Raw genomic sequence first — 23,964 nt, forward strand, 5'->3', positions numbered from 1 at the left:
GCCTTCAGCTGGCTAGGAAGGCGAGCTGCTGCTTGTGCCTCCCGCGCTCCCTCCTCACCACGCACAGCACCATCCGCGCCAGCAATGGGGAATGGCTGTCACTGTCATTTTCCAGGGAAAGGATTCGTTTCTTCTCTACCAGGACAAATCAGAAGAAAGCAGAAGAAAAGGTTTTCCCTCCAAAAGTGACCTCCAGCCACTAGGCCGAGGACCGCTCCATGGTAAAGCAGTGGCATTCCCCCAGCCTCCGAACTGTCCTCGGCCATTGTGAGCTGCTAGGGCGAGAACGTCTTAGAGCAACTTCCTCTCAAAACCCGCATCTCTACTGGATGAAGCATTTTTAAAGATATAATTCAAATAGAAAACATCTGTTTTTGAAAGATAACTTTAAAGTGCTTTCAGCACGTTCTCAGAGATAGTTATTAGCGAATCCATCCCCAGCTACAGAATTCCAAATTTAAAAAGTCACCCTCCTCCAGCTTCTCCGCACCCCACCTTCACTGGGATCAGCCCATGAAGAAACGGAGATTTAGGTGACAAAAGGAGAAATGTATTGAGGTTATATTGAACACAATCAACAAGGATTAATATTTTCCAGTGCCGTGCAACAGGTTAATATTTCATTCTAGATTAAATTCAGCTCCTAGCACCATTTTGTATTATAATTTTAGTGGTTAATATATGAGGGAATTAGGATCCTTTATTTCTCATTTCTTTTTATTTAAAAGAGAAAGAGAGAGATCATTTTAGAAGTACCCTGGCTATGTAACTGATGTCCCATGGTGTCTCTTTTAAAAAAATGCACAATTCTATGCTCTTTACAAATTAAGGTATTTTAGTGGAGAAACAAGCAGGAGTTAATTAGAAAGATCTTCATCTTAGGACTCCCCTCCTTGAAATTTTATATGCTTTTCAGTCATTCCTTCCTTTATCGTTACATTCAGTTACTCAACATATTTATTTCTTGAGCATCTATTGCAAGGCAGTGTTTTTAGTGACTGGACAAAAATCCAGAACAAAAGACAGGATCTCTTTCTTCCTGGACCTTGAAGTCTAGATGGGAAAGTGGACATTCAATAAATTAATTTTAAAATAGGTATAATAGAACTGTACAGCACAAAGAGTGAACCCTAGTGTAAACTCTGGACTTCAGTTAATAATAGTGTATCAAATGTACCTCAGTTGTAACAAATGCCCCACAGGAACGCAAGATGTTAGTAATAAGGGAAACTGTGTTATGTTGGCATATGGGAACTCTGTGCCTTCTGTGTAAATTTTTCTACTATAAAAACTAAAGTCTCTTAATTAAAAATTAAAAATTGCAAATAGCTATAAAAGATAAGCACTTCATAGGAAATAAACAGGATGCTATTAGAAAGAGTAGCGGGGTGACCCAGTTTGGATGCGGGAATGAGGAAGGACCTTTCTGGAGCAGCACTGCGTAAGGCCAGAACCAGAGGGTGAGTCGGGGCCGCCAGGCGAGGAAGAGAGGGAACCGTTTTCCGTAGAGCAGAGCGATATCATTTCAACCACCTTTGTAAATATTGTTCACGTTCTTCTGTGGAGGATGTATTGTGGGGGTGCGGGTGGGGAGGCAGGAGTGCAAAGGGAACAAATTAGGAGGCAATTAAAATGGACCACAATTTTCCCAACCCACCCAGAGTATTAGGGGAGCAGAGTGACAGTGGTGTGTTTCCTTGGCTCGGCTTATGCCGGAAACTTTGAGGTTCTGCATGAGCCGCGTGTTAGGAAAAAAGGAGACCATCCGTGGCAGCAAGATGGGGTTCCTAGGTCTCAATTCCTAAGGTCTTTCCAGTGGCTCCAGGGGATTTATAGAGTGAGGAACAGGTATGTGTGTGTGTGTGTGTGTGTGAGTGTGTGTGTGTGTGTGAGAGAGGGGGGGGGGGGGAGGACAACCAGATGAGAGATATAAGGAAGAAAAAGCCTTCAAGTATTAACTACTCAGCAGTAACAACAGATTTTCCTTCATAGAAGGCTGTATAAGATTTAATTTGCAATAGTTATCTTTATTTCTGCTACTGGATTGTCAGAAGCTATTTTGGTTTTGTTTCTTGAAAGACTACATGTTTTTAAATTGTTGATAAATCAACAAAGAGGACAATTAAGAAAGGTCGATTTGGGCCGGGCACCGTTTTAGTACATCAATAGTGAACTGTTCCTATCGAGTTCTTAGGGATGGTGAGTTCCCAAGGAAAACAACTCCAGTGGGTACATGTCAGCCTGTGATAGATTTCTATTGATTCTGGAACTGTTGTTAGTAGCATGGGAGCTTAAATAGTTGAAAATTTTATTTCCATGTAAAATTAAGTAGCTCTGCAATTATATAATCTGCTTCATTTGTAAGTTTCACCTGCCTGTTGCAAGGCATAAACTATTTTCATGCATTTCTTTTACCGGAGAAAATTTGAATATGATAGTTATACATTATATATAAGGACATTTGATAACACTGAAAAATCTTTAGCAAATGAGCATACATTTCATAGCACTTAGCTTATACGGATACAGAATGGTTACTATTTCCATATAACTGTATAGTTTTTGGTTTTTTGGATTTCTGGAAACACAAACATTGGGTCAAGAATCCCCCATCTGACCAGACCTGTTGTTTATTTTAGGAAGTAAGAGTGCACCATCAATGTAATTTTAAGTACTTCAGTTGTGAATACGGGATGAAGCGGTAAAATGAAGTTTTCCACTGTGATGTCTCCATTAAGCAGCTCCTCTTTGTGTAAAATAGTCCACGGCAAAGTTGCTTCTATTTAAAGTAGTGAGTTTGATCTTGGCTTTGATCTAAAGCTTTTGATCTTGAAAGGATGGAGCAGCAATAAAGAGAGGGCAAAGCCGACCTTCTTTAAAGAAACGCGATAAAGTTAAAGGGGTGGTCAGGGTCCGCAAACGCGCGCCCCGCTCCTCTCCCCGGCGCTCGCCCCGGCCGGCCCGCTTCCGACGCGACGTGAAGAAGGCCCTTGGGGGTCGGCGGGGACAACCTGGGGCGTGGTACATTTTTATAAACGAAATGCAAACCTTTCCCCCAATCCTGAAGACAGGTCGTCCGCCTTTTAAGTTCTCCCCACTCGCCTAGCGGGTTCGGGGGCAGGGCGAGCGCGGCGCGGGCTCTGCGCGGTACGGGCGCGCGGCGCGCGGGGAGCGCCCGGTCTTTTCCGTGCTCTGCTGCCCGGGGAGGTCACCTGCCGCCGCCCCGAGCCCGTAGGCGCCACTGGAGAACGCCTGCCTAAAGGCGTGTAATGCATTCCCGGAGAAAACTCCCTTAGGAAAGTTCCTTCCCCTCCGAGGCCGTCTGGGCACTTAGGGTTCTGACCAGAGCAGCGAGCTGAGCCTGGCCGCGGGCCGAGGGCGCTCCGCGTGCTCGCGGGCGGGCGGCACCTCGGCTCCGGAGGGGCCTGCGCCCGCGGGGGGGCTGGAAAGGTGAGGCGAGCGCGCCCCGAGGGGTCCGCGCGCGGGAGGGCGCGGGCGCGCGGGCGCAGGCCAGCCCCGCGGGGCACCAAGGATGTTCTCCGAGAACAATAACACCGCCGGGCGCCGGCGGGGCGGGGGCGACCTGCGGGGAGCGCGGCGCGGCGCCTATACCTTTAAGGCAGGCCCCGCCCCGCCCAGCGCCCGCCCGCCGCCCGCGCCGCCGCTCGGGCCCCGCGCGCTCGCCGCACGCTCTGCGCCTTCGGGGTTGCGGGCCCCGAGCGCCCGCTTCTCTGCGCCCGCAGGGCCGGGCGGCGGCGCCCCGGCGGCCACTCGCGCCTCCGGCGGGCGAGGTTCAGGGTCAGCGCGCCGAGGTGGCGGGGCGCAAGGGAGGGAGGGAGGGGGCGACTGGGGGGTAAACTTGACTGTCCCCTTCCCCCGCAGCCGCTGCTGACGGAGCGCCAGGCCGGGGCGGAGTGCGGGCTCGCGCGGCAAGTGGGCGCAGAGGTGAGTGCGGGCGGCGCGGCCCCTGCGCTGCCCTCCGTCCCGGGCGGCGGCTCCCCGCCGCGTCCCCTCCGCGGAGCCCCGGCGGGAAGGCTGGCCCTGGCGCGGGGGCTCCGGCGCGGGAGCGGCGACCGGGGCCGAGGCGGGCGGCAGCGGCCGGCGAAGGTCACGGCCTGGGCGCGCCGCAGCCCCGCGCCCGCCCGACGCCAGGCCGCCGCGCCCGCGGCTCCCGGGGAGGCTGCGCGGCGGGGCCGTCGAGCGCTTCCCACGCCGAGGGGCCCTGCGCGCCCGCGGTCCTGTTGAAGATGCCCTGGTTTTTGAACTTCAGGTCTTGAAATGGAATCGAGTGAACCGGAGACCCCGAAAACGGAAACGCAGGGCGACCGAAGAAGTGTTTGAAAAGGTAGGGGTCCCCGAAGAGAGGGCGCGGGGTGGGGTTCTTGGTAAATTTCCCCGTGTGCCCTGAGGACCGGGCACAACAATAGAGGAGCGTTTTGTAAGTTTACGTTAGATTTGCAGTGGCCTGAATTGCCGCGACGGTTCCGTAAAGGTCTTGGCCGGTAATCCTCGTGCTTAGCAACGTGCTGCGCCCTCGCGAAGTAAGAGTGGCGGGATGGAGACTGGGTTCAGGATCCCCGACAGCCCCGCGTGAGTGGGTCCCTCCCCGTACGGGCCGGTGGGACTCCTGTGGCAGTGCTCAGCACCCCTGAAGAAGGGGGAATGCCACCCACGGGACTGGGTTTCTCAGTTTGGTTGTGACGGACGCAGTAGCACGCTCCCTCCTTTAGGCTTTGGAGTCATCTCAAAAAATGGAGAGAGAAGCTGAAAAAAAGTGGATTACTTTTGTAAAGCAAACAAGACGTTTTTCTGAATTTAGAATTTCAGTGTTACTTTGCAGAAGTTTGGACTGCCCATTTTCCCCAGAAATTGTGTTAAGTTAAAGCTTGACGCGTTATTGTAATAAATATTGTGGAATAAGGTAAGTAGCCTGTTGTTTTCTAAGTGACTTTTATTGAAAACTCAAAAATGAATAATGTTACAGCAGATAGGGTTTTTGTGGCTTTTAAAAATTATTCTATGTACTGTTTTTTGATTCTTGATAGCACCAAGGGATTAAAATAGCGGTGTGTTGTTTTTCTGCTGCTAGAATGTATGATGAATCACTCCTCATTCTGAAGCCAAATTCTTGCTGATAGCATTGCTGCCAACTTCTGTGATGTGTTGCCTTAGTATGGGCATTGCAGCGTCCGAGAATGTGCACAAAGCACATCAGAATGAAGGTGATACTGAAGCTCCAGAGTGCATTTAAGGACAAAGGGCGGCTTCTCAAAGAATTGGGAGAGGACCCGGCCTAGGAGTATAGTCATCTGTAGCTAGACGTTCAGTGTGTGAAAAGGGACACCCCAGCCTTTCCCTTTCTAAATGAAAAAGAGTCATACGTGTCACTCCATTTAAACGGTAATAGCAAAAGTTGTCATTTTGAACAGACTTGAGGTTTCTGACCATAGCTCAGCATGTTGTGGTTGGTTGTGTTTGTTTAACTTTCACGGTCTAGGTGTTTTTGAGAATGTTCGTGAGTTGATGAAGTAGATCATAAAATGTCCAAAGGAGGAAAAAGAATTGCAGTTTGCTTAGTATTTAAAAAGGTATTTTCTAGCTATTATTTTTTAAACCAAAAATAAGATTACCCAGGCACACAAGTATCATACATAAAAGGAAGGGGAAGCCATTACCTTTGTGGATTGCTAGGTGCCATCCCTACCACAATCTGAGCTTGAGGTAACCATATCTGTGACACCCATAACCTGACGGCTGCCTTCTGAGAACGAGAAGCGGGTGGGGGGAGACTGAGGAATTTTCCTCCCAAGAAAAGGAGTTCTTCCCTGAGCCTTCCCCTTGAGAGAGGGTATTGTGTTAGCTCTTATGGGGAGAATTACACGTTTGCCTTTTCTCCTCAGAAAACGTGGGTAGGAGTCTTACAAAGGATATAAAAATGAAGTAGGTTGGGATCAACATGCTGAACTCCTTTCAAGGAATGAAGCTTAAAGCTGACTAGCTTTGAAGGTGGAGGTGGCGAGAAGATGGGTACTTTCAAAGTTGTGTCAGAAAATAATTATGGGTGTCTCCAGTCTCTCTTCCCGACTCTGTGCAGCAGCTGAGCCCCTTGCCCACTGTTTGCCTCTGCCATGCCTAGGAGAGGGTTTGGAACTTGCTGAGGCAAAGCGTGCAACATTTTCAAGGTCAAGGTGAAAGGGAGGGAGTGCAGTCAGCAACCAGGAGCCTTAGACCAAGTTCCGAAAGACGCAGAAGCTGTCCTGCCGAGGTGCGGCCCGATTGCCCCAGAGTCTATTCCAAAATACAGGTGGAATTCTGTGTGTAAAGAGCAGTCAAACCGAGGTCATGTGTTAACCTTTTGCTAGGATTTGAACCTGTTATTAGTAGGAATCTAGGTAGTTAACTTACTGTTGAGTTTAGTAAGTTTTTTTAAGTGTCTGCCATGCCACAGGTGAAGTAGATGAGTCCGTTTCTTTTTCCTGCACCTGCTGTATTTTTCTACTGCATGAAAGCTGATCTTTTCTGCGGTACTCATTTTATATTACTGTAAGATAAGAGCCTGGCTCGGAGTCCTTTCTGGTAGGTGTGCATTTTAAATCTAGCAGTTCTCTTTGTTTGCCTGCTTTGTTTCTTTGCCCTGTGTCTCCCTCAGGCTGCCCTTTCCTCCATCCCCTGGCCTCTGTTCCCATCCTCAGGTCTCGCGCAGGACTCAGCCTCGCTGAGTGAACTTGGTTAACTAGTCTGTGTTGAGCTCTGCTAGGGCCATAACGTTTTCCCTCTGACATTTGCCGACTTGTGGAGAGCAGTCTTCTGACCTGCTGGAGGAAGGAACACATCAGTGGTGCAAGGCCAGGGTCCGGGCCTGGCACGGGGCGACAGATTACACGTGAAGAATGCGGGCGATCTACGGAGACACTGCTGTCCTAAAGGAGGCCGCTGAGTGGAGCACAGCCCGATGCAGCTTGAAATGCTGTACTGGTTGAGCTTCTCAGTGAACTCAGAAGGGGAAGCAAAACAAAGTTGCCCTGTGCTCGGCTGCGGGTTAAAATAATGAATAATGAAATAAAGTAAACTGGGCGAGTGAGAGGGCCACCCAGAGAAGGAATTGAAAATGCTGTGGCCTTTTCCTGGTCTGTTGTGCTGTTGTGTCATCCCCACCCTCCCCAGCACCCGTAGCTCTCCGGTCTCTACGGGTGGCACAGATTTTCATGTCTTATCTTTCTGAAGATACAGCATTCCTTTATGCATCTTCTGTCGTCTTTGACATTTATTTCCACTTTATTTCATCATATTTTAGTGTTTTTCCACTGGCGTAACTGATTCCTTTATACTGTTTTTTGTTTCCTTCATTTTAAATGACACACCTCACTTGTTTTACTTCTGGTCCTTGGGTACTTTCTCCTTACATTCTGATATTCTTCCTTTTTCATTATTTTGAGTTCCTTTTCTTTAGTTTGAACAATTTGTGTAACAGAAAGGCAAGCAGGGGAGCATGAACAACTGCACAAAGAACAGGGTGAGTGGCTTAGCCTGTTCTGCAAGGGCCGGCTGACACTGGGGATTGCAGCAGCGAGTGGTATGATGTGTGCTTTGAAAAATAATGTTAACAGGTTTTACTAAATGGCTATTAGTTTTGGAAGAAAAACCCACACTTTTTTTTTCTATTTGTATCTTGGACTGATTCAAAGATAATACAAATTACCCGTCACATTCAAAGGTTAAGGAATAATATTATGTGTTTTTAACAAATATATCCATGTAAAATAACAAAGTTTTAAGTAATTCTTTGATCAGTAGTCTAAGGATTAGGGATAACTAGAATAATATTTTAGAAATTGTATATTTGAGGAAAATATATGAATTGCATATATTTCCTTTAGAGGAAGAAAATTCCAATTTTCAGATTCAGAAGAAGCACCCTTCCTACTTTACATATCTCTGATAATATATGGGGAACAAATTTTAAAATACTCATTTGCGGTTATCAGTAAGAATATATGATGATGGCAGAAATATTCATCGATACACTGTTAAAACATTGAAATTGAACAGTATTAAGGTTGTCTATTGTTATTAACAAGCGTCCTTTATGTGTGTGTGTGTTGGAAGTGAGTGGTCCTGGCGAAGGTGAGGTTGTCTGGCCTCGGTTACAATTGGTCATAAAGAACTCTAGGTGCAAGTGGTTTCCAGTGAAAGCACCCTTTAAGGTCACCTTAATTATTTTCTGCCAGAATCTGAAAAACAATGCTCTTGAGCAGAAAATTGCGTAAAATTTGGTGAAATTTTCCTTGATCTATGTAGTAAAACATAAACATCTAGAAAATGGGTTGTGAAAAAGTGTTTTTTGGAGTATTTACTGACCACTTCAGTTGGAGCAAAATGACACATTCTGTTTTCTGAGTCTTAGAGAAAAAAATAAAAAAATGCTGGAACTATTTTCTTTGTGATAATATCCTTCCTAAATTCTGAAGCTTTGTCACTCGACTTTTATTCCATTTGTTCTTTTCACACACTTGATTCTGAACTGCAATCAGTGATAGTATGAATAATAATTCACAGAAGATTTTTAAAACTGTATTCAAAACCCAGCTTGGTTTATGCATTTTACCACATTTACTGCTTTTTTAAAAATTATATACATTCTAAGAGAATGTTTTTATTACAATTCTAATATTGAAATACTATGATAAAGGTAGGTGCAAATTTTAAACTGTTTAACAAAGTGCTTTACTGCTGTTTGCCTTTTGTGGCAAAGGTGTGTTTTATATTTGGTTTATGATTTCTGGAGAACAATATTTAAGACTAATAAAAATTATCTGGCTTTTTCTTGACCCCATAATAGCAGACAGCAACTGTGTCAGGCTTGACTCCTGAGCCATCAGGCCGGAAAGCTTGACAAAGTGGCACAGGGTGAATTCAGGGAGTGCTGAACCTCTCCCTTCGCTTCAGGGAAATGCCCTGCGGTTAGCAGAGTGGTGGGCATGGGCAGCCACTCTTTTCCAAGTCAGGCAGCCTTTCCCAGGCACTGGTGCCCTTGCCTCTTTTGGAAAGCGCTCTTGCCTGTGAGAATTCATAACTAGTCTACATTTATATAGCCGTAATCTCTTACAAAAGCTTCATTGATACTTGATCTCCATAGAAAAGCTTTATGGATTCTACTGAGTCACAGCTCTGGAGGCACCAGCCGCCCTCCGTATCTGAGAGTGGCTTTGTGTCCTGGGTTGTACTGATTGTGCCTTCCGATGACAACTTACTTGAGTGATGGGGAGAGGCAGAGTAATTTATTAAAAGTAATTGCAAAGAAACCAAACAAAAGGAGTAATTATAGTGCTGTTAATATGCAATTTGTTATTTTCTCGAAATATTTGGAACTTGGTCTTATGAGTAGGTCTTCGTTTTTTCCTTGTAAATCCCTAACAGATAAATAATTTATTAAACTCTGTACCCAGGTCTCAAGTTAGATCCGGTTTCACAAGATCTTGGCTCCCCCCCCCGCCCACCCTCTTTTTAAAGCTGGACCAGGGAAGAATTTGCTGATAAAATGTGTTTTTGGTAGCCTCAGGAAGGAAGTCTGATCTGTATAATTTTAGACCATTAAATTTTCATCTGTTCTGTAGATTGATTATTATTATATTTTTTAAAGAATCTGCAGTTAAGAAAAAGGTATTCTGAGAAATCTGAGTGTACTCAAATTCCTTCCCATTTTCAACTAGCATAACAGGGATATTAAAGGGTAGTCATCCACTTACCTTCACACACTTATTTACATATTTTAAAAAGAACTATTCATATAATAATAGCTGACTTGTCATGTGTCGAGCACTGTGCTGCTAAGTGCTTTCCATGTATCAGCTCATGTAAATGTACATTAAAGTCGTGTCACAAACCAGCATCGTGATCCAAGGATGTTGTAGACTGAGGCAAACACTTTAGGAAAGTAGGTGAGGCACAAACAAATCCAATAATGGCTGCAGAAGAGAATGCTTTGGGCAAGATGTAAAAATCCTTTTTCACCCCAATTATTGATAGCCCTAGACCACCAGCGTTAAGCACACATTTCTGAATTAGGAAAATCCCAACCGGCATGTATTTTGAAAGCGCTTAAAAGTGTGCAGGTAATTATACTATTGTTGATTTTAGCAGTTTGATGCCAGCAGCCATCAACTCTTCTATGCCATGGAAGATGAAAGGCACTTTAATACAAAGCATGAGTTTGGATGGAAAAGGGAGGCAGGCAGAGGGAAATTTTGTGATATTTTTTTTTTTTTTTTTTTTAGTTTTATAGGAAGCATTAGTTACGTCCCTGTGACAGAATGCTTTGCTTGGCAATCATTCTCATCTTAGGCATTTTAATGAGCTGCGTCTTGTGCCTGGTATCGTATGGCACTAATAAGATGCATTATTTTACTAGCACCTACTGGTGTGGCTGTAGTTTAGGACCTGTCATTGTTTCCATTAATCTTTTTTAGGAGGCTGACACTACCATGTATCTTTAAGTCCAGCAACATGTATTTCATTGATATTTCCAGGTGTCTGCACACAGGAAAAATGACACTCGGGCCCCGGGTCACCAGTCCTTGGAAAAGAACCTGATCACATGCGGCCTTGATAAATATTTGTTGAATGAATTAGGCGAATGAATCCCCAAAATGACGTTTATCTTACAAAGTCATACCTGGCTATTGCATTTAAGAAACTGTAATGTTCAGGGTTTTGTTTAATTATTTTGTTCTTTAAGGGCAGGCTGCATAGAGCTTGCCTGGCTTTGTCGTGGGTCGTCTTTCTCATTGCTTCTGTAAAGAGAGCTCTCAGGGCCGGGAAGACTTGACTCTGGGCCAGCCCTGCCACGTCCTGTGTGCTCCGTGAGTTTTTTTACTTGAACTTTTGCTTTCATCTGAAAGTCCTTTTATTTAATAGGCCAGTTAAGCCAATTTACATTAATTATAAAATTAATGTTTGGCCTTGATTCTTTCATATAGTTTTGTGCTGTATTTTTCCTCTTGTCCCTTTTTTTCTTTTTTAGAAAGGCTTGTATTTTTGTTCTAATGATTATTCTGACATAACACATTTTTGCCTCTCTTGTCCACTTTTTCCCCTCTCTGTGTATTGATCCCCAGCTGTGAGAAATAGTGAAATTAGATATTAACCTTTTCTTGCCCTTTATCCTTTAACTGGTATCATGTGACTTGAAATACTGTTATTTTTCTTCTAGATAAACATTTTCAACAGGGAGCAAGTTTATTATATTTCTCGTATATTCTTCCTGTTTCCCTCCTCCCGCTTTGTGGTAGCTGTACTATATTATGGTGTCAGAACGTGTAGACGTTGTGTGCTATCCTGAATCTTTTATAAAATCACTTAGTTTTAATTCTGCAAGTGAATCTATATTTAATGTTCATCATCCGCCCTTTATTGATCTCCGGCCATTGTGGGGTTTTGAAGCTAGTTCTGTAGGAGTCTCAGGAAGAGCTTGGGGCAGCTTTATTTCCTGAGTCTGCAGTTTTATAACTTTGTGCTCTTTATAGGTGGAGGTCAGTTCAACTAGACATAAAATCCTTGGCTCGTGTTTTCTTTAATTAATGTTGATCCATTATCTTGCGTAAAGTCTGATGCCGGTCTCATTTCTTTCCCTCACAGTGACCTGGTCTCTTCTCCTCCTGCCCAGATTTTGTTCATTAAATTCCAAAACTTTTTGCTCTAATAGGTCTCACCGCAGGTCAGTTTTCCTAGTTGTCATTTGGCTTTTGAGCTTTATTTTCCTCATTTGTAAGATGAGGTGAATGATAACTTGCGAAGTGTTTTAAATATATTTTATTTTCCTGTTGTTAGGAACTTGAAAGTTTGTGGGCCGTAAGACTTGAGTTGGCTTTGTATTTGTGAGAAATCTGAGTGGACTCTGACGTTTTTGTGCCCGGCAACAGATAACTCGCTGAGGGTGCGTGGGGTCAGCCGGGGGGAGCTGCTGGCCCCGAGCGGCGCGCTGCAGCGTCTCGCGCGGACACCCCGTCTCGCCTCCGCTCCCCTCGCGCTCTTGCCCGTCAGCGGGCTTCCCGTCGTGTGCTGCTTCCATGACCGTCATCTGTATGTGCGTGGAACAGTCCACAGAAAGAGGTTAAAGGACTCATTTTTCAGATCATGAGAGCCGGAAACCCGAGTCAGTCTAATCAGCGCACAAGTTTGCTTGGGTTTGCTGCGCACGAGGCCTGTGTAGGAGCCGCTGGAAAACACCGAGAAACAGGAGATGTGCCTGGCCATGGAGGGCAAACACACAACACATCACAGATCATTCACAAAACATGTGATGAATAAATTCAAACCAGTGCGGCACGGACTATGGACATGCGTATGTGGCGCCTGTCACCTGGGGCTACCCTGCCCTGGCGTTTCCGTGCCTGGGCCTTGTTTTGATAAAGCAGCCTTTAAGCTCGCAGGCTGGACGTGACGGTGGGGAATTGGGTAATTGAATCAACGGAGTCCATTTTAATGCTTTTACCTGATTTGTAAGCACAGATAGGGGTTTGATTGATGTACATATAAATAGTGTTAGTGTCTTTATTTGAATCTGTGATTTTTAAAAATAAATTCATCCATGTTTTGCAAGTAAAGCTGGAACCCATCATAGAGGTTCTGCTGACGCTTATGAATTACCATGGTTTGGAAACCCAAGGCTAGAAATGTAATACTGCCTATAATTCTGTATACCGCGTTCCTTATTAAATTCTGTATTTATTTAAACAATTTATTTACTAATCTCCTTGCATATTCACAACATACAAAACCCTCAGTAAGGAGTAGAGGGTGCAAAGATGGAATGGTAAATGGCCCTCAAAAGAGTTTACAGTTGAGAAGTAAAAAACTCTAAGGAGTAGAAAATAGGATTGAATGAAACCTGTGTGAGAGATACAGTGGGTATATGTACAAAGCGGCTTGTATCTCTGTAAGGAAAGGAAGTCCTCTCGCTCACAGCCGTCTGCACTGTCCACAGCCTTGTCTAGGCTGATAGCAGGAGGCGTGTGTGTTTCAGTTCATTCAACTTGTGTTACTTTGTAGAATCGAGGATGCCATGATTTCTGTTTTTAAAATTCAGATTGACTTCATGAGAACATCCTGAAACTGCAGTTAGTTTTTTTCTTGGGCTTGCTAATATGAAATCAGAGGGTTGCAGCAAATTTTTAGGCTCCCTCTGAGCTTGGGGACATAGACTTTTCAATATATTTCATACTCTTATTTTCCCCCCTTTTATTTGCTTTGTTTTGGTGTGGGGTTTTTGTGTTGTTTTCCTTCACTCTAAACTTTAGGTTTCAAGGCAGTATGAGAAATGAGAATATTATAGGATTAAGGGCAGTGATTTAAAGTTCCAGAGCTCTTCAGAGTTTCTCTCTCTTGTGGTGGTTGGATGTTGTGTTGTGTCATTCAAAAAGCATCCCACACCCAGCCAGACTGGCTTTGATTGAGGGTCGACCTATAAACCAGGAGGTCACAGTCAGATTCCTGGTCAGGGCACGTGTCCCGGTTGTGGTGGGGGGCGTGCAGGAGGCAGTCTGTCAGTGACTCATCATTGATGTTTGTATCTTTGTCTCCCTCTCCCTTCCTCTCTCCGAAATCAATAAAATATTTAAAACAACCAAAAAGCATCCCAGGTTTTCAGCACACAGATACAGCAGGACATCTTTTAAAAAAAAGTATTTAAAAAAATAGGTATATGTCCCTTGTGTCTTTCTGATGATGAAGACAAAATAGATTTGCCAAGTGGGCCACAGAAACGGTATTAAGTATATGTCCAAATCATTTAACATTTTATTATCTTTCTACAAATCAAGAAATGTTGGTTTTTCAGAGCATTAAGTTCTGAATCTTACATCTGTGAAGATTCAGATTTTATATGTATGAAAGCAGGAAAACAAACTGATTTACGATAATTAATACCAGGGAAACCATGTAAAATGAGAAAAAAAAGTCTCAGACTATATGTTTTTAGTTTTCTGGCATTTTCATAGAAAAGGCAACGGTAGTCATTTTATGTAGCCTCATTTATAGCTGAAAGTCATAAAGCTCATGCTTTTAATTTTGAGTGGCAACTTCCATTTGTGTCTAAGAAAAAAAGTTATGACATCCACGAAGGATGTGAAATATTCAAGAGAAACAGCAGGACAGATTCAGAAGGGAAGCAGCACATACCTCTGGATTATGTTCAAATATAGTCAGATTTCCGATTTTTTTCTCAGCTGTCACACACAAGCCTTAGTTTTCAGTGTTGAAGATCCACCTTCAGCAGTTACTCATGACAGTGAAGGTGAAGGATGCTGAGTGCTCCTGTGGACAGTTGGAGGGGGTGGCTTTGCTCTCTCTCAGCAACTTTGTTGGGTTGTGTGTCATATGTTTTATATGCCATAAAATCCACCCATGTACAGTTGGTGGTTTCGTTTTTTTATCCTCACTGGAGGATATTTTTTCCATTGCTTTTCAGAGGGAGGAAGGGAGGGAAAAACATGGATGTGAGAGAGACATAGATTGGTTGCCTCCCGTATGCGCCCCAGTCGGAGCTGGGGATCGACCCTGCGACCGAGGTACGTGCCCTGTGCCCTTGGCTGGAATCAGACCTGGGACCCTTCAGTCCCCCGGCTGATGCTCTAACCACTGAGCCAAACCAGCCAAGTTTCTTGAGTTTTAAGAAACTTACACAGTTGTGAACCATCACCACAATCCAGTCTTAGAACATTTTCATCACTGAAAAGCTCCCTTGTATCCATTTGTTGTCATTTCTATCCCTGCCCCTCGCCCCAAACGACTACTAATCTGCTTTTCGTCTTCATAGTTTTGCCTTTTCAGGAAAGTTCATGTAAATGGAATCACGGAGAACTTTAGCTTTTGGATCTGGCTTTTTTTTTTTTTTTTTTTTATTCTCAAGGATATGTTTTTGTTTGATTTTAGAGAGAGGGGACGGACGGGGTGGGGGTGGGGAGAGAAACATTGATCTGCGAGAGAGGCATCAATCAGTTGCCTCCTGCATGTGTGCCTGACTGGGAGTTGAACCCACAGCCTTTTTGGTGTACAGGATGGCTCTCCAACCAACTGAGCCACCCAGCTGGGGCGGATCTGGCTTTTTTGATTTACTAAAATGGTTTGAGGTTCTGCCCTGTTTTGTCTATCAGTTCAGCATTCTTCCTTTTTATCAAAAAGCTATTTGTGTTGTGTGCATGTACATTTTGTTTATCCATTTGTTGACAGATGTTTGGATTTTTTTTTGTGTGTAGTTTTTGGCAGTTATGAATAGTGACTTAGCTATCTTTGTGTAGACACATTTCTCTTGGGTAGATACGTAGGACTGGCATGGCTTGACCATAATTTTGGTACATTTTTTTTTAAGAAACTGCTAGACTTTTGCAAAGTGGCTGCACCATTTTACATTCCCACCGGCAGTGTTTAAGGTTCCCAGTTCTCTGCCTCATCTGGACACTTCGGATATAAGTGCCCAGATACCCTAATGTGCTTTTGTCCTTCATTTCACAGGTCAGAAGGCAGTGGCCCAGTAAGTGGAAAATCTAAATGTCTCACCCAACGTTCCCAGTGAGTCACTGAGCCCACAGTCTTCAAGCTTCAGAGTTGCAACAACTTGCTTTTGTTCAGACTCCTGGCTGCCTGTGACTCAGGGTCCTCTGTGTCCTTGTAGCCTTGTTGGGTGTGGCTTTCTTTTGATCTTAGTAGAACGACCCATTCTTATCCCCTCTGGAATTTCCTCTGATGAAATGCAGTTGTTTCCGCAGAGGTATGCTCCGGTCCTGAAGAAGTGACTCTGTCCCCAGTGGCAGTGCACAGGCTTGGGCCACTCAGACCTGGCTTCCAAGGTGGTCCCACGTTGACTGCGCCACCACGTGCCATCCTGTCAAAGGGGCAATACTTACCTCAGTGGAGCCTTGTAGGGATGAAGACAGTTGGCCCTTGCTAGGTATTTAATACATGTTAGAGCACCAATGGCGTGTGGATAGCAGCACCATTCATTTGCATTTTCTTCTCCACAACAGTGAGACAGGAAAGTATTTATTTAGCCTGTAAGTAAATTTATAGATTAAAAATAAGCCAGCCTTGGTTTCTTCCTGTAACTGTTCTTAGGTTTGCCGCAGATACAGCAGTAGTACTTTTACAAGCCTGTAGGTTCTGTCTCTCTCCTGGCTTTATATGCCAGACGGCCAGTGCATTGCTCAGCGCTGCTGCATTGCTCCATTTGCATCTCTCTCCAGCTCGTCCTCTGTAGTGGACAGAACTGTCGTCGTTCCTGCTGCAGGCGGGGAGCACCCAGAGTGCTCTTCAGGTGGTTGATGAGGTTTGTTTTCTAGCAAAGCTCCATTTTAGATCCATCTATAACTATCTTTATACTTAATAAGTCATTGCTTTTTTTTTTTTTGCTCAGACTGCTTTGATTTGAAGTTCCTTTGAAGGCTGGTGGGGCTTATGCAGATGCCCAGCTGATGAAAAGCACTCGCTGTTGAGCACTTCTCCTCCATTGCCACCTTACAGCGCATTTCTTGTCTGCGGGAAGGTCCAGCCACTGGTGTTAGCTTTGCTAGGCAGAGTTGCGATGTTTTAATTTATTTCATAAAAAAGTGAGTTCTAGTACAGGTAATGGTCTGTGAAATGATTATTTTCTCTGAAAAGATTTTTGGTCCCGTTGAGTTTCTAAATGTTAGAACAGTTTTAGCATCCGTGGAAGTCTCGTCTCGGTACCGTGCTGCCGCCCAGGACATCAGGAAGAGCTAAAAGTTGAAGTAACTTCAGAAAATAAAATCACACCAGCAAGGATCCCTGTAAAATAACTGGAGAAATCATGAATCAGAGCCCCAGGAGGAGCCCGCTGTGGGTACAGTGCTGCGAGGCCACGTACAGTGCTGCGAGGCCACGTGAGGTCCTGAAACCTGAGTGCATCAGGCCACAGAGAGGAGGCGACGGGGGACTGTCACGTGGGAAGCTGAACAGCTCGTTGCACTTCAGCAGTTGTTTTGGGGGCCTTACAGGACTGGAGTTGTTAGATTTGGAGAAGGTCGGACAGCTTTTCTAATTCCAACTCTTACTTTACATGTGAGAACATGGAGGCCCTGAGAGGTGTTTTGTTTTGTTTTAATCTTCACCCAAGGATGTGTTTATTGGTTTCAGAGAGAGGGAGGGAGAGACAGAAACATCACGTGACCGGTTGCCTCCCGGATGTGCCCTGACAGGACTGAACCCACAACCTGGGTATGTACCCTGACTGGGAATCAGACCCGCAAACTCTCGGTGTACTGGGTGGTGCACCAACCCACTGAGCCACTGGCCAGGGCAACCCTGAGGGTTTCAGGTCACAGGCCTGGGACTAGAAACAGGTGTGTCCCCTTTTTTGCTCTTTTCACTGTCTGCCTGGGTCGCTCCCCAAAGTAAAGTATGGGGGAGGAGCAGCTTTAGATTCAGAAGCGTGTCGAGCTGGTCTTTGTTGTTCTGTGGGGCACAGACACTGAGGGAAACAGGGAAAGAAGGTCTGGGAGACTCAGGATGCCCCTACAAGGCCCTTCCTTGTGGCCCAGAAACCTGGTCAGAGTGAGGGCCTTTCTGGTTTACAGAGGACCTGCCCACCCTGGCTTGGTTTGCTTTTGAAGGCTGTCATTCCAGAGAGCAGGCAAAGACTCCTCGGTGAGGCAGCTGGGTGCCTGCAGCTTGACATGAAATCTTACTTTTCATGTTATATTAGTGACTTTTACAGGGCACAGGTTCTTTGAAGTTTTCGTGATGCTTGTCATAGGACCAAGCAACTGCAACATGAAATTGTTCTTGTGTTGTTTTTAAATCAAACATAGGTGTGACCAGATAACTAGGCATTTTATTTTGGAATGCAGTAAAGGTACTGTCACAAACGCCTCTTCAGTCTGTGTAGATAAGTCTTAATGTATGTTAGTTGTACCTTGGTGTATTGCAGATTTAGAGTTAAGTGAAGTTTTTCCATATCCTCTCTGACTTGGCTGTTGGCTTGCAGGCCAAATTGTACCTCCTCCACCCATAACAGTATGGATAAAAGTAATGCTGAACTTGGATTATGAAAGACTAGTTTACCAGAGCGCTCTGCACTGTTGGCAGGGCAGAGTGAGTAGGGATACAGTATTTTGTTTAGGAAAAAAGCTGGTTGTGTTTTCTCTGCAACACAACTGGCAGATACAGAACGGTAGTGCCCAAAATAGGCCGGTAAAAATAAATAAAGAAATAAGGTAGGTAGTGAGCTGCTTCAGACTTGTAGATGGTGCCCTCCCTCCCCACAAAGTGAAAGGTGTTGGAGAGAAGCCCCGGGAGAAGTCCCGGCTGAGGCCCCTGCGATGCTCATCCTGGCACATTTTGAGTCTGTCTGAGAGATGGAGTCAGTGGCGTGGTCAGCAGTAGCATCGCCCAGCCATAGAGCACCAGACAAGAGAAGTGATGCTGAACTGTCTTCCCGCAAACCTTGCTGATGGACCCGTGTGCACGCAGCTGGAGGACGTGTGCATGTGAACACACACACACTCTCACACACTATCTGTTTCATTGGCCTTTGACCTCCAAGCCGGGGAGGTTTGGGCCAGGCCCGCTGTGTAACCACTGGCTCCCATCTTGGAGGGAAGTTGCAGGCGCTAGCTATTTCCAGAGCTGGCGCTGCTTGCTTCTGACTCTGACTCATGCTCGGAGAGCTGCCCCGCTCATAATGCAAAGTCATTCTCGTCGTGAGCCATCCTAGGGAGAGGCTCAGTGGAAAAAGTGAAGGTGGAGTAAACCGGGCTCTAGAAGGCAAGAGAGATGTGTTTTGTTCAATCCCTTTTTTGGGAACTGCTGTCATCCTGATGGAGTTCCAGATAGCAGAAGAGAGGAAATCTGACGTGTTGCTACCACACTTCTTGCTCTTGCATTCAAATCCTTAAACAGGATGGAAGGAGAGTAAATTACAAGTGATTGTTGTAGATTTTGTACGTGTATTGGCAACTCCTCGGCTTTTAATTTTTGGTATCAAACTTATTTTGCTGAACACAGAGAAGAGAGGGGGCATATTATAAATATGTGTGACCGCCTTGATTGTGAGTCCTGCTCTTCAGAATGACTCTCCAGCATCCGGAGGGTGAGGGGCACCGCTCACATGAGGATGCAGTGCAGGGAAGCATCGCTTTGGCCTTTCTAGTGGGACTTTTTCCTCTGAAAACTGTTACCAGCATATTTGGAAATACTTTATTACTATCTTTTTTAAATTGCTTTTATTTTATTTTTTTTATATCTTTTTATTGATTTCAGAGAGAGGGAGGGAGAGAGATAGAAACATCAATGATGAGAGAGTCGTCATTGATCAGCTGCCTTCTGCACGCCCCGCGACTAGGAATCGAGCCCGCAACCCAGGCATGTGCCCTGACTGGGAATCGAACCGTGATCTCCTGGATCCTAGGTTGATGCTCTACCACTGAGCCACGCCCTGCTGGGCTAAATTGTTTTTATTGATTTTAGAGAGAGAGGAAGGGAGAACCAGGCAGAAAAACATGGCTGTGAGAGAGAAACATAGGTCACTTGCCTCCTGTATGCCCCTGACCAGGGATCAAACCCGCGACCTTTTGGTGTAGAGGATGTTGCTTCAGCCAACTGAGCCACCTGATCAGGGCAATGCTTTCTCTTTTTTTAAGACCATTATAGTAAATCTTAGTATCAGAAATAATTTAAAAAATTAAAATAAAGTAGCTGTTGTAACAAGAGCTCAGAGAGTGTTAATTTGTCAAGACCATTCACTTCTGGAGCAGTTTTCCAACTCTAGTTTTCTTAGCAAGGGAATGTTAATCTCTTGTGGATGGACACTATTTTTTTATCCTTAAAAGTTGTGGTTTTCATTAACGTTCCTCTCCACAGACCTTTGAGATGGCCTCAGCTGATGCCTGTGGCTCATCTGTGCTCTTAGAATTAAGTTTAAATCATAAAGTACATTTCCCCCCCTCTTTAGTCCTTCAGGACATGTAATCTGTAGTCAGAAAAATGGATTGAAGTTCCATCTTCAGCTCTTAGTAGCTTTTGTATCTTGGACAACTAGCCAGGTTTCCTCATCTGTAAAATAGTTTCTGTAAAGCATTTAGCAGACGCTGCCACTGGGCCATTGCTCACAATGTTAGTAATACTAACAATGGTAGTTATTAATATTATTGGTGACGAGCTTTTCCAATATCATTTTCAGGATTTAATGTCCATCATCATCTGTGGTGCATTATGAGAACCAAAGAAGCCCTGAGAACCAGTAGGATCGACCAAGAGATGTAGCCACAATGGAAGAATAACCATAAGGGCGCGTGTTTAGAACATCAGTGTGGTGTCTGTGGGCCAGCTGAAGTGTCCCCAGCTCTAAGACTAGGGAGACGGCCCAATTACCTTTCCAGCAGGTCCCAGCCACTCCTAACACCTGTCTCCCAGGCTGACCTAGGAATCTGCTGTGTGGGCCACTCTGTCCCAGGCAAATTTCACCTCAGGTTCTGTTGAAAGTTTCCACTAGGCTCCTCCAAAGAGAGTTTTCATTGAAGTCATCGGATGCTATTTTATTGATTTAGGTTCAGATCTTAATTAAAGTGATCTCAGTTTGCAGAAGGTCTGGTCATCCAGAAATACAATGCTTGCTGGTGTCCTGAGCACTATAGAACTGCAGGAAGCTTTCAAAACAAGTGCTGAGGTACTTTCCCCCCAGCACTACAGAGGTCCGACTTCACAGTAACTATCATTCTTAAAGAACTGGCTCAGAATAGTGAGTTTCCCTGGGCACTGACTCAGTAATAGAGACCCACTCAGATACAGAAGAAATGGGCCTGGTGTTTGTCTCCAAGTGTGAGTGATGTGTTATGCATGATTTAAAAAGGCTTCACAGAATGTCCTTGCTTCTGTAAGTCAGGATCAATAATTTTTAGAAAGAAGTTTTTATAGATAAGCCATAACATTATTTGATAATCAGACATCATTTTCAAGTAGTTAAAAGGGTCATTGGACAAAGCCCATTGGACCGACTGTGGCTTCTTAATTGTAAGGACTGAAACTCCACATGCCCTTTTAATTATGAGCATACTTGAATATTTTATGGGAAAGATTTGTTTTAATGTAGAATAATTTTCATGTCAAGTGTGGGTTGCCACTTTACCCACCTGATCCTTTCCCCTGTGAAATTTATTTTAAATAGAGATGAAGGAATGAGAGGGAAAGTGGGATGGGACCAAGGGGAATGAAACATGAGAAAACATTGCTGGTAAATGTCATTTGTCCTTGGCATTCTGGAATATTCTTACCTCTGTTGACAGACCAGCAGCTCAGCGTCAGGCTCACGCAAAGTCAGGTGCAGTATGAGCTCAGAGGAGGCTGCTAGAACATTCTCCCTGTTTCCTCCCAGGCCATGCTCTACGTCTCCGTGAGCAGTGAGCGGCTCGAGGATTTCGCAGGCTGTAGCGCAGTGGTCTGACGTGCGTATTGGTGTGACGCTGTATGAGTGCTGCCTGCCCTAGAACTATGATGATCTGTCCTCGGCCTGGGTGTGGGGCTCACCATACCAGTGGCCCTGTTAGCCAGCTTGTCTGACAGTGTGTCTCTGAGTGGGGGGAGAATGTTGGTAGGGAGAAGTTTCATTGCTTCCTTCTTAAAATAAAAATACTCAAGGGTGGTGGTGGGAGAGGAGGGGATAAATGTAGTATTTCTTTTTTCCTGTCCGTTCAACTCTTTTCCACAGCATTTCATTTCTCCTACGATGAATTTTTTTGTCCTACCAACTTTAACTATAAATAATTCCATACCATTTCTGTCAGATTGGCCCTAAGATGCTTGTCTTCTGGACATGGCACATGGGCTGAGGCTTCCAGCTGGGCCCTCCTATGAGTAGGTGGCAAGGGCAGTCTTGGTGTCCTGGCTGTGGATAGTTGGGAAACTAAGGAGACTGACTGGCTTGTCCTTGCTCTTCTTCCATGAGCTGTCTCCCAGCAGGGCTATTCCATATGCTTGCTGCCCTGCCCCTTAGCCTCCCATGAGTACTGTCAGCCCACAGCATTCAGACATAGCTCCAGAGCCCGGTCTGCATCCACAGCAGCAGTGCCGGTTGCTGTCTAGTCCCTCGTCCTGCCCAGAAGGGGTCTGTCATGAGTGCAGAGCAAGCTGCCACGTTGCCCCTGCCCGACTAAGTGAAGCAGTGTTTGTACCTAGTAGATGCTTGGTGAAAGCTGACTCGGGTGGTGACGGCAGGGGAAGGCGAGATAGGTCATCTTAGGGCATGGTGCACTGTATGCCTGTTTACCAGATTGAGGTTTTTCATTATGCAAAATTGAGAAGTGCTGCTGATATTGATTTTAACAAATAAAACCTAACCTTGAGGTTTGGGAGCTAAGTGACTTGTATTAGATTTTAGTGCATGAACTAAACATAAGACTCTCCTGAGTTTCTCATTTTCCTGACTGTTTGGAGTGTCCGTCATCATGCTTAGGCTCATGCCCAGCCTGGGTCTGCCATCAAAGGTCTGTGCCATAGGGCAGGGGACTCCACGTTCCCAGGCCCCAGCCCTGCTGGCAGCAGGCAGTAATAAGTAAGCTCCTCATGCTTACCAGCTAATAGGGCCCTGACCCGGTTTGAACTCCATAATGAGGAAAGAGCAGATTTATTTGCTCCCCCTGAGCGCCTCCTTCCCCCAATGTTCCTTTATTATCTTTAAGAGGAAATTGAATAGCAGAATTCTGCATTCTCACAATGTTAATGGCCTGATGTCATCTTTCCTACTATGGAGTCAAGAAAGAGAGAGAGACGACCAAAACACAGATGTTTCACTTTGTAGCTGCCCAGGGCTTCAGCTGTGTGTGTGTGTGTGTGTGTGTGTGTGTGTGTGTGTGTCTGTGTCTGTGTGTGTGTGTCACAGCTTGGAAGTATAATTCACATACCTTAATATAGTGTATATAATTCCCTGCTTTTTAGTAAGTTTTCCAGGGTGTGCAGTCATCACCAGTCCAGTTCAGAACATCTGCACCATCTCACTAAGATCCCTGCTGCCCAGTAGCGGTCACTCCCGCTTTCTCGTCTCCCTAGCCCTAGGCAACCAGTTTCTGTTTCTATAGATTTGCCTCTTTTGGGCATTTCACATCAGTGGAATCATATAATACGCGGCCGTATGTGTTTGCGTTCTTTCACTGAGCACAGCATTTGGAGGTCCATCCCAGTTGTACCTTGCATCAGGGGTTTGTTCCTGAATAGAATTCCATTGTGTGGCTTTGCCACGTGTGGTCTGTCTTTCCACCTGTCCATGGGCCTTTGGGTGGTTTCCAGTTTGGGGCTGTCATGAATAGTGCTGCTATAAACACGGTTTTTGCAGTTCTCTTGGGTAGACACCTAGGAGCTGTATGGTAAATTTATACTTAACTTTTTAAGGAACTACCGGATTGTTTTTGAAAATGACTGCACCATGTTACATTCTCACCAGTGATGCGTGAGGCTTCCAGTGTCTCCACATCCTTACCGCAGCCAAACTTAAGGAGTCATCTTAACCTTTCACCCTTACTTGGTATTTTTTATGAACAAAAGAAAGCTAGGAACTACTTTAAGGTTTTTGCGCTTTTTCAAGCATTACCTGAAATTGCAGTCCTTGCTCTCTGTCCTCTTACCTCTGGGGTCTGCCACCAGCCACGCTTGGCTGGCTTAACAATGTGCTGTTTTTTCTTGTAAACTCGATATGAAGTATGGAAGGTGTGTGTGTGAGAGAGATGTTAATTGTCTGAACGCTAAATTAGTTTACTTTGAGAAGAAATTTTATTTTTTTGGACCTTTTTTTTTTGTTAGTTTCCCTGTTACTCAAACCGAAGGTTGTAAGTTTATATTTCCGATTGTGCACATTGTTTTAATATAGAAAAGACACACATGTCCATAGAACCACATTTTATGATGCTTTAAATAATTAAATTGGTGAAGTTTCTATTTATAGAATTAGGTTGCTTTTAACGGTTCCTT

General features: G+C 44.9%; 1 protein-coding gene across 3 annotated transcripts in view; it reads left to right on the top strand.

Annotated features, from left to right (window-relative positions):
- AOPEP (aminopeptidase O (putative)) overlaps positions 1 to 23,964 on the top strand; it is a 331,307-nt gene that overhangs the window by 250,041 nt on the left and 57,302 nt on the right. For all 3 annotated transcript variants that reach the window (XM_081151075.1, XM_081151073.1, XM_081151074.1), the window contains 2 exons: positions 3,883 to 3,945; positions 4,271 to 4,345. In XM_081151075.1, coding sequence (XP_081007201.1) covers positions 3,883 to 3,945; positions 4,271 to 4,345 — 138 coding nt within the window. The remainder of the gene's footprint in view (positions 1 to 3,882; positions 3,946 to 4,270; positions 4,346 to 23,964) is intronic.

The sequence above is a fragment of the Miniopterus schreibersii genome, assembly GCF_964146895.1.
Source record: "Miniopterus schreibersii genome assembly, chromosome: 11".
NCBI lineage: Eukaryota > Metazoa > Chordata > Mammalia > Chiroptera > Miniopteridae > Miniopterus > Miniopterus schreibersii.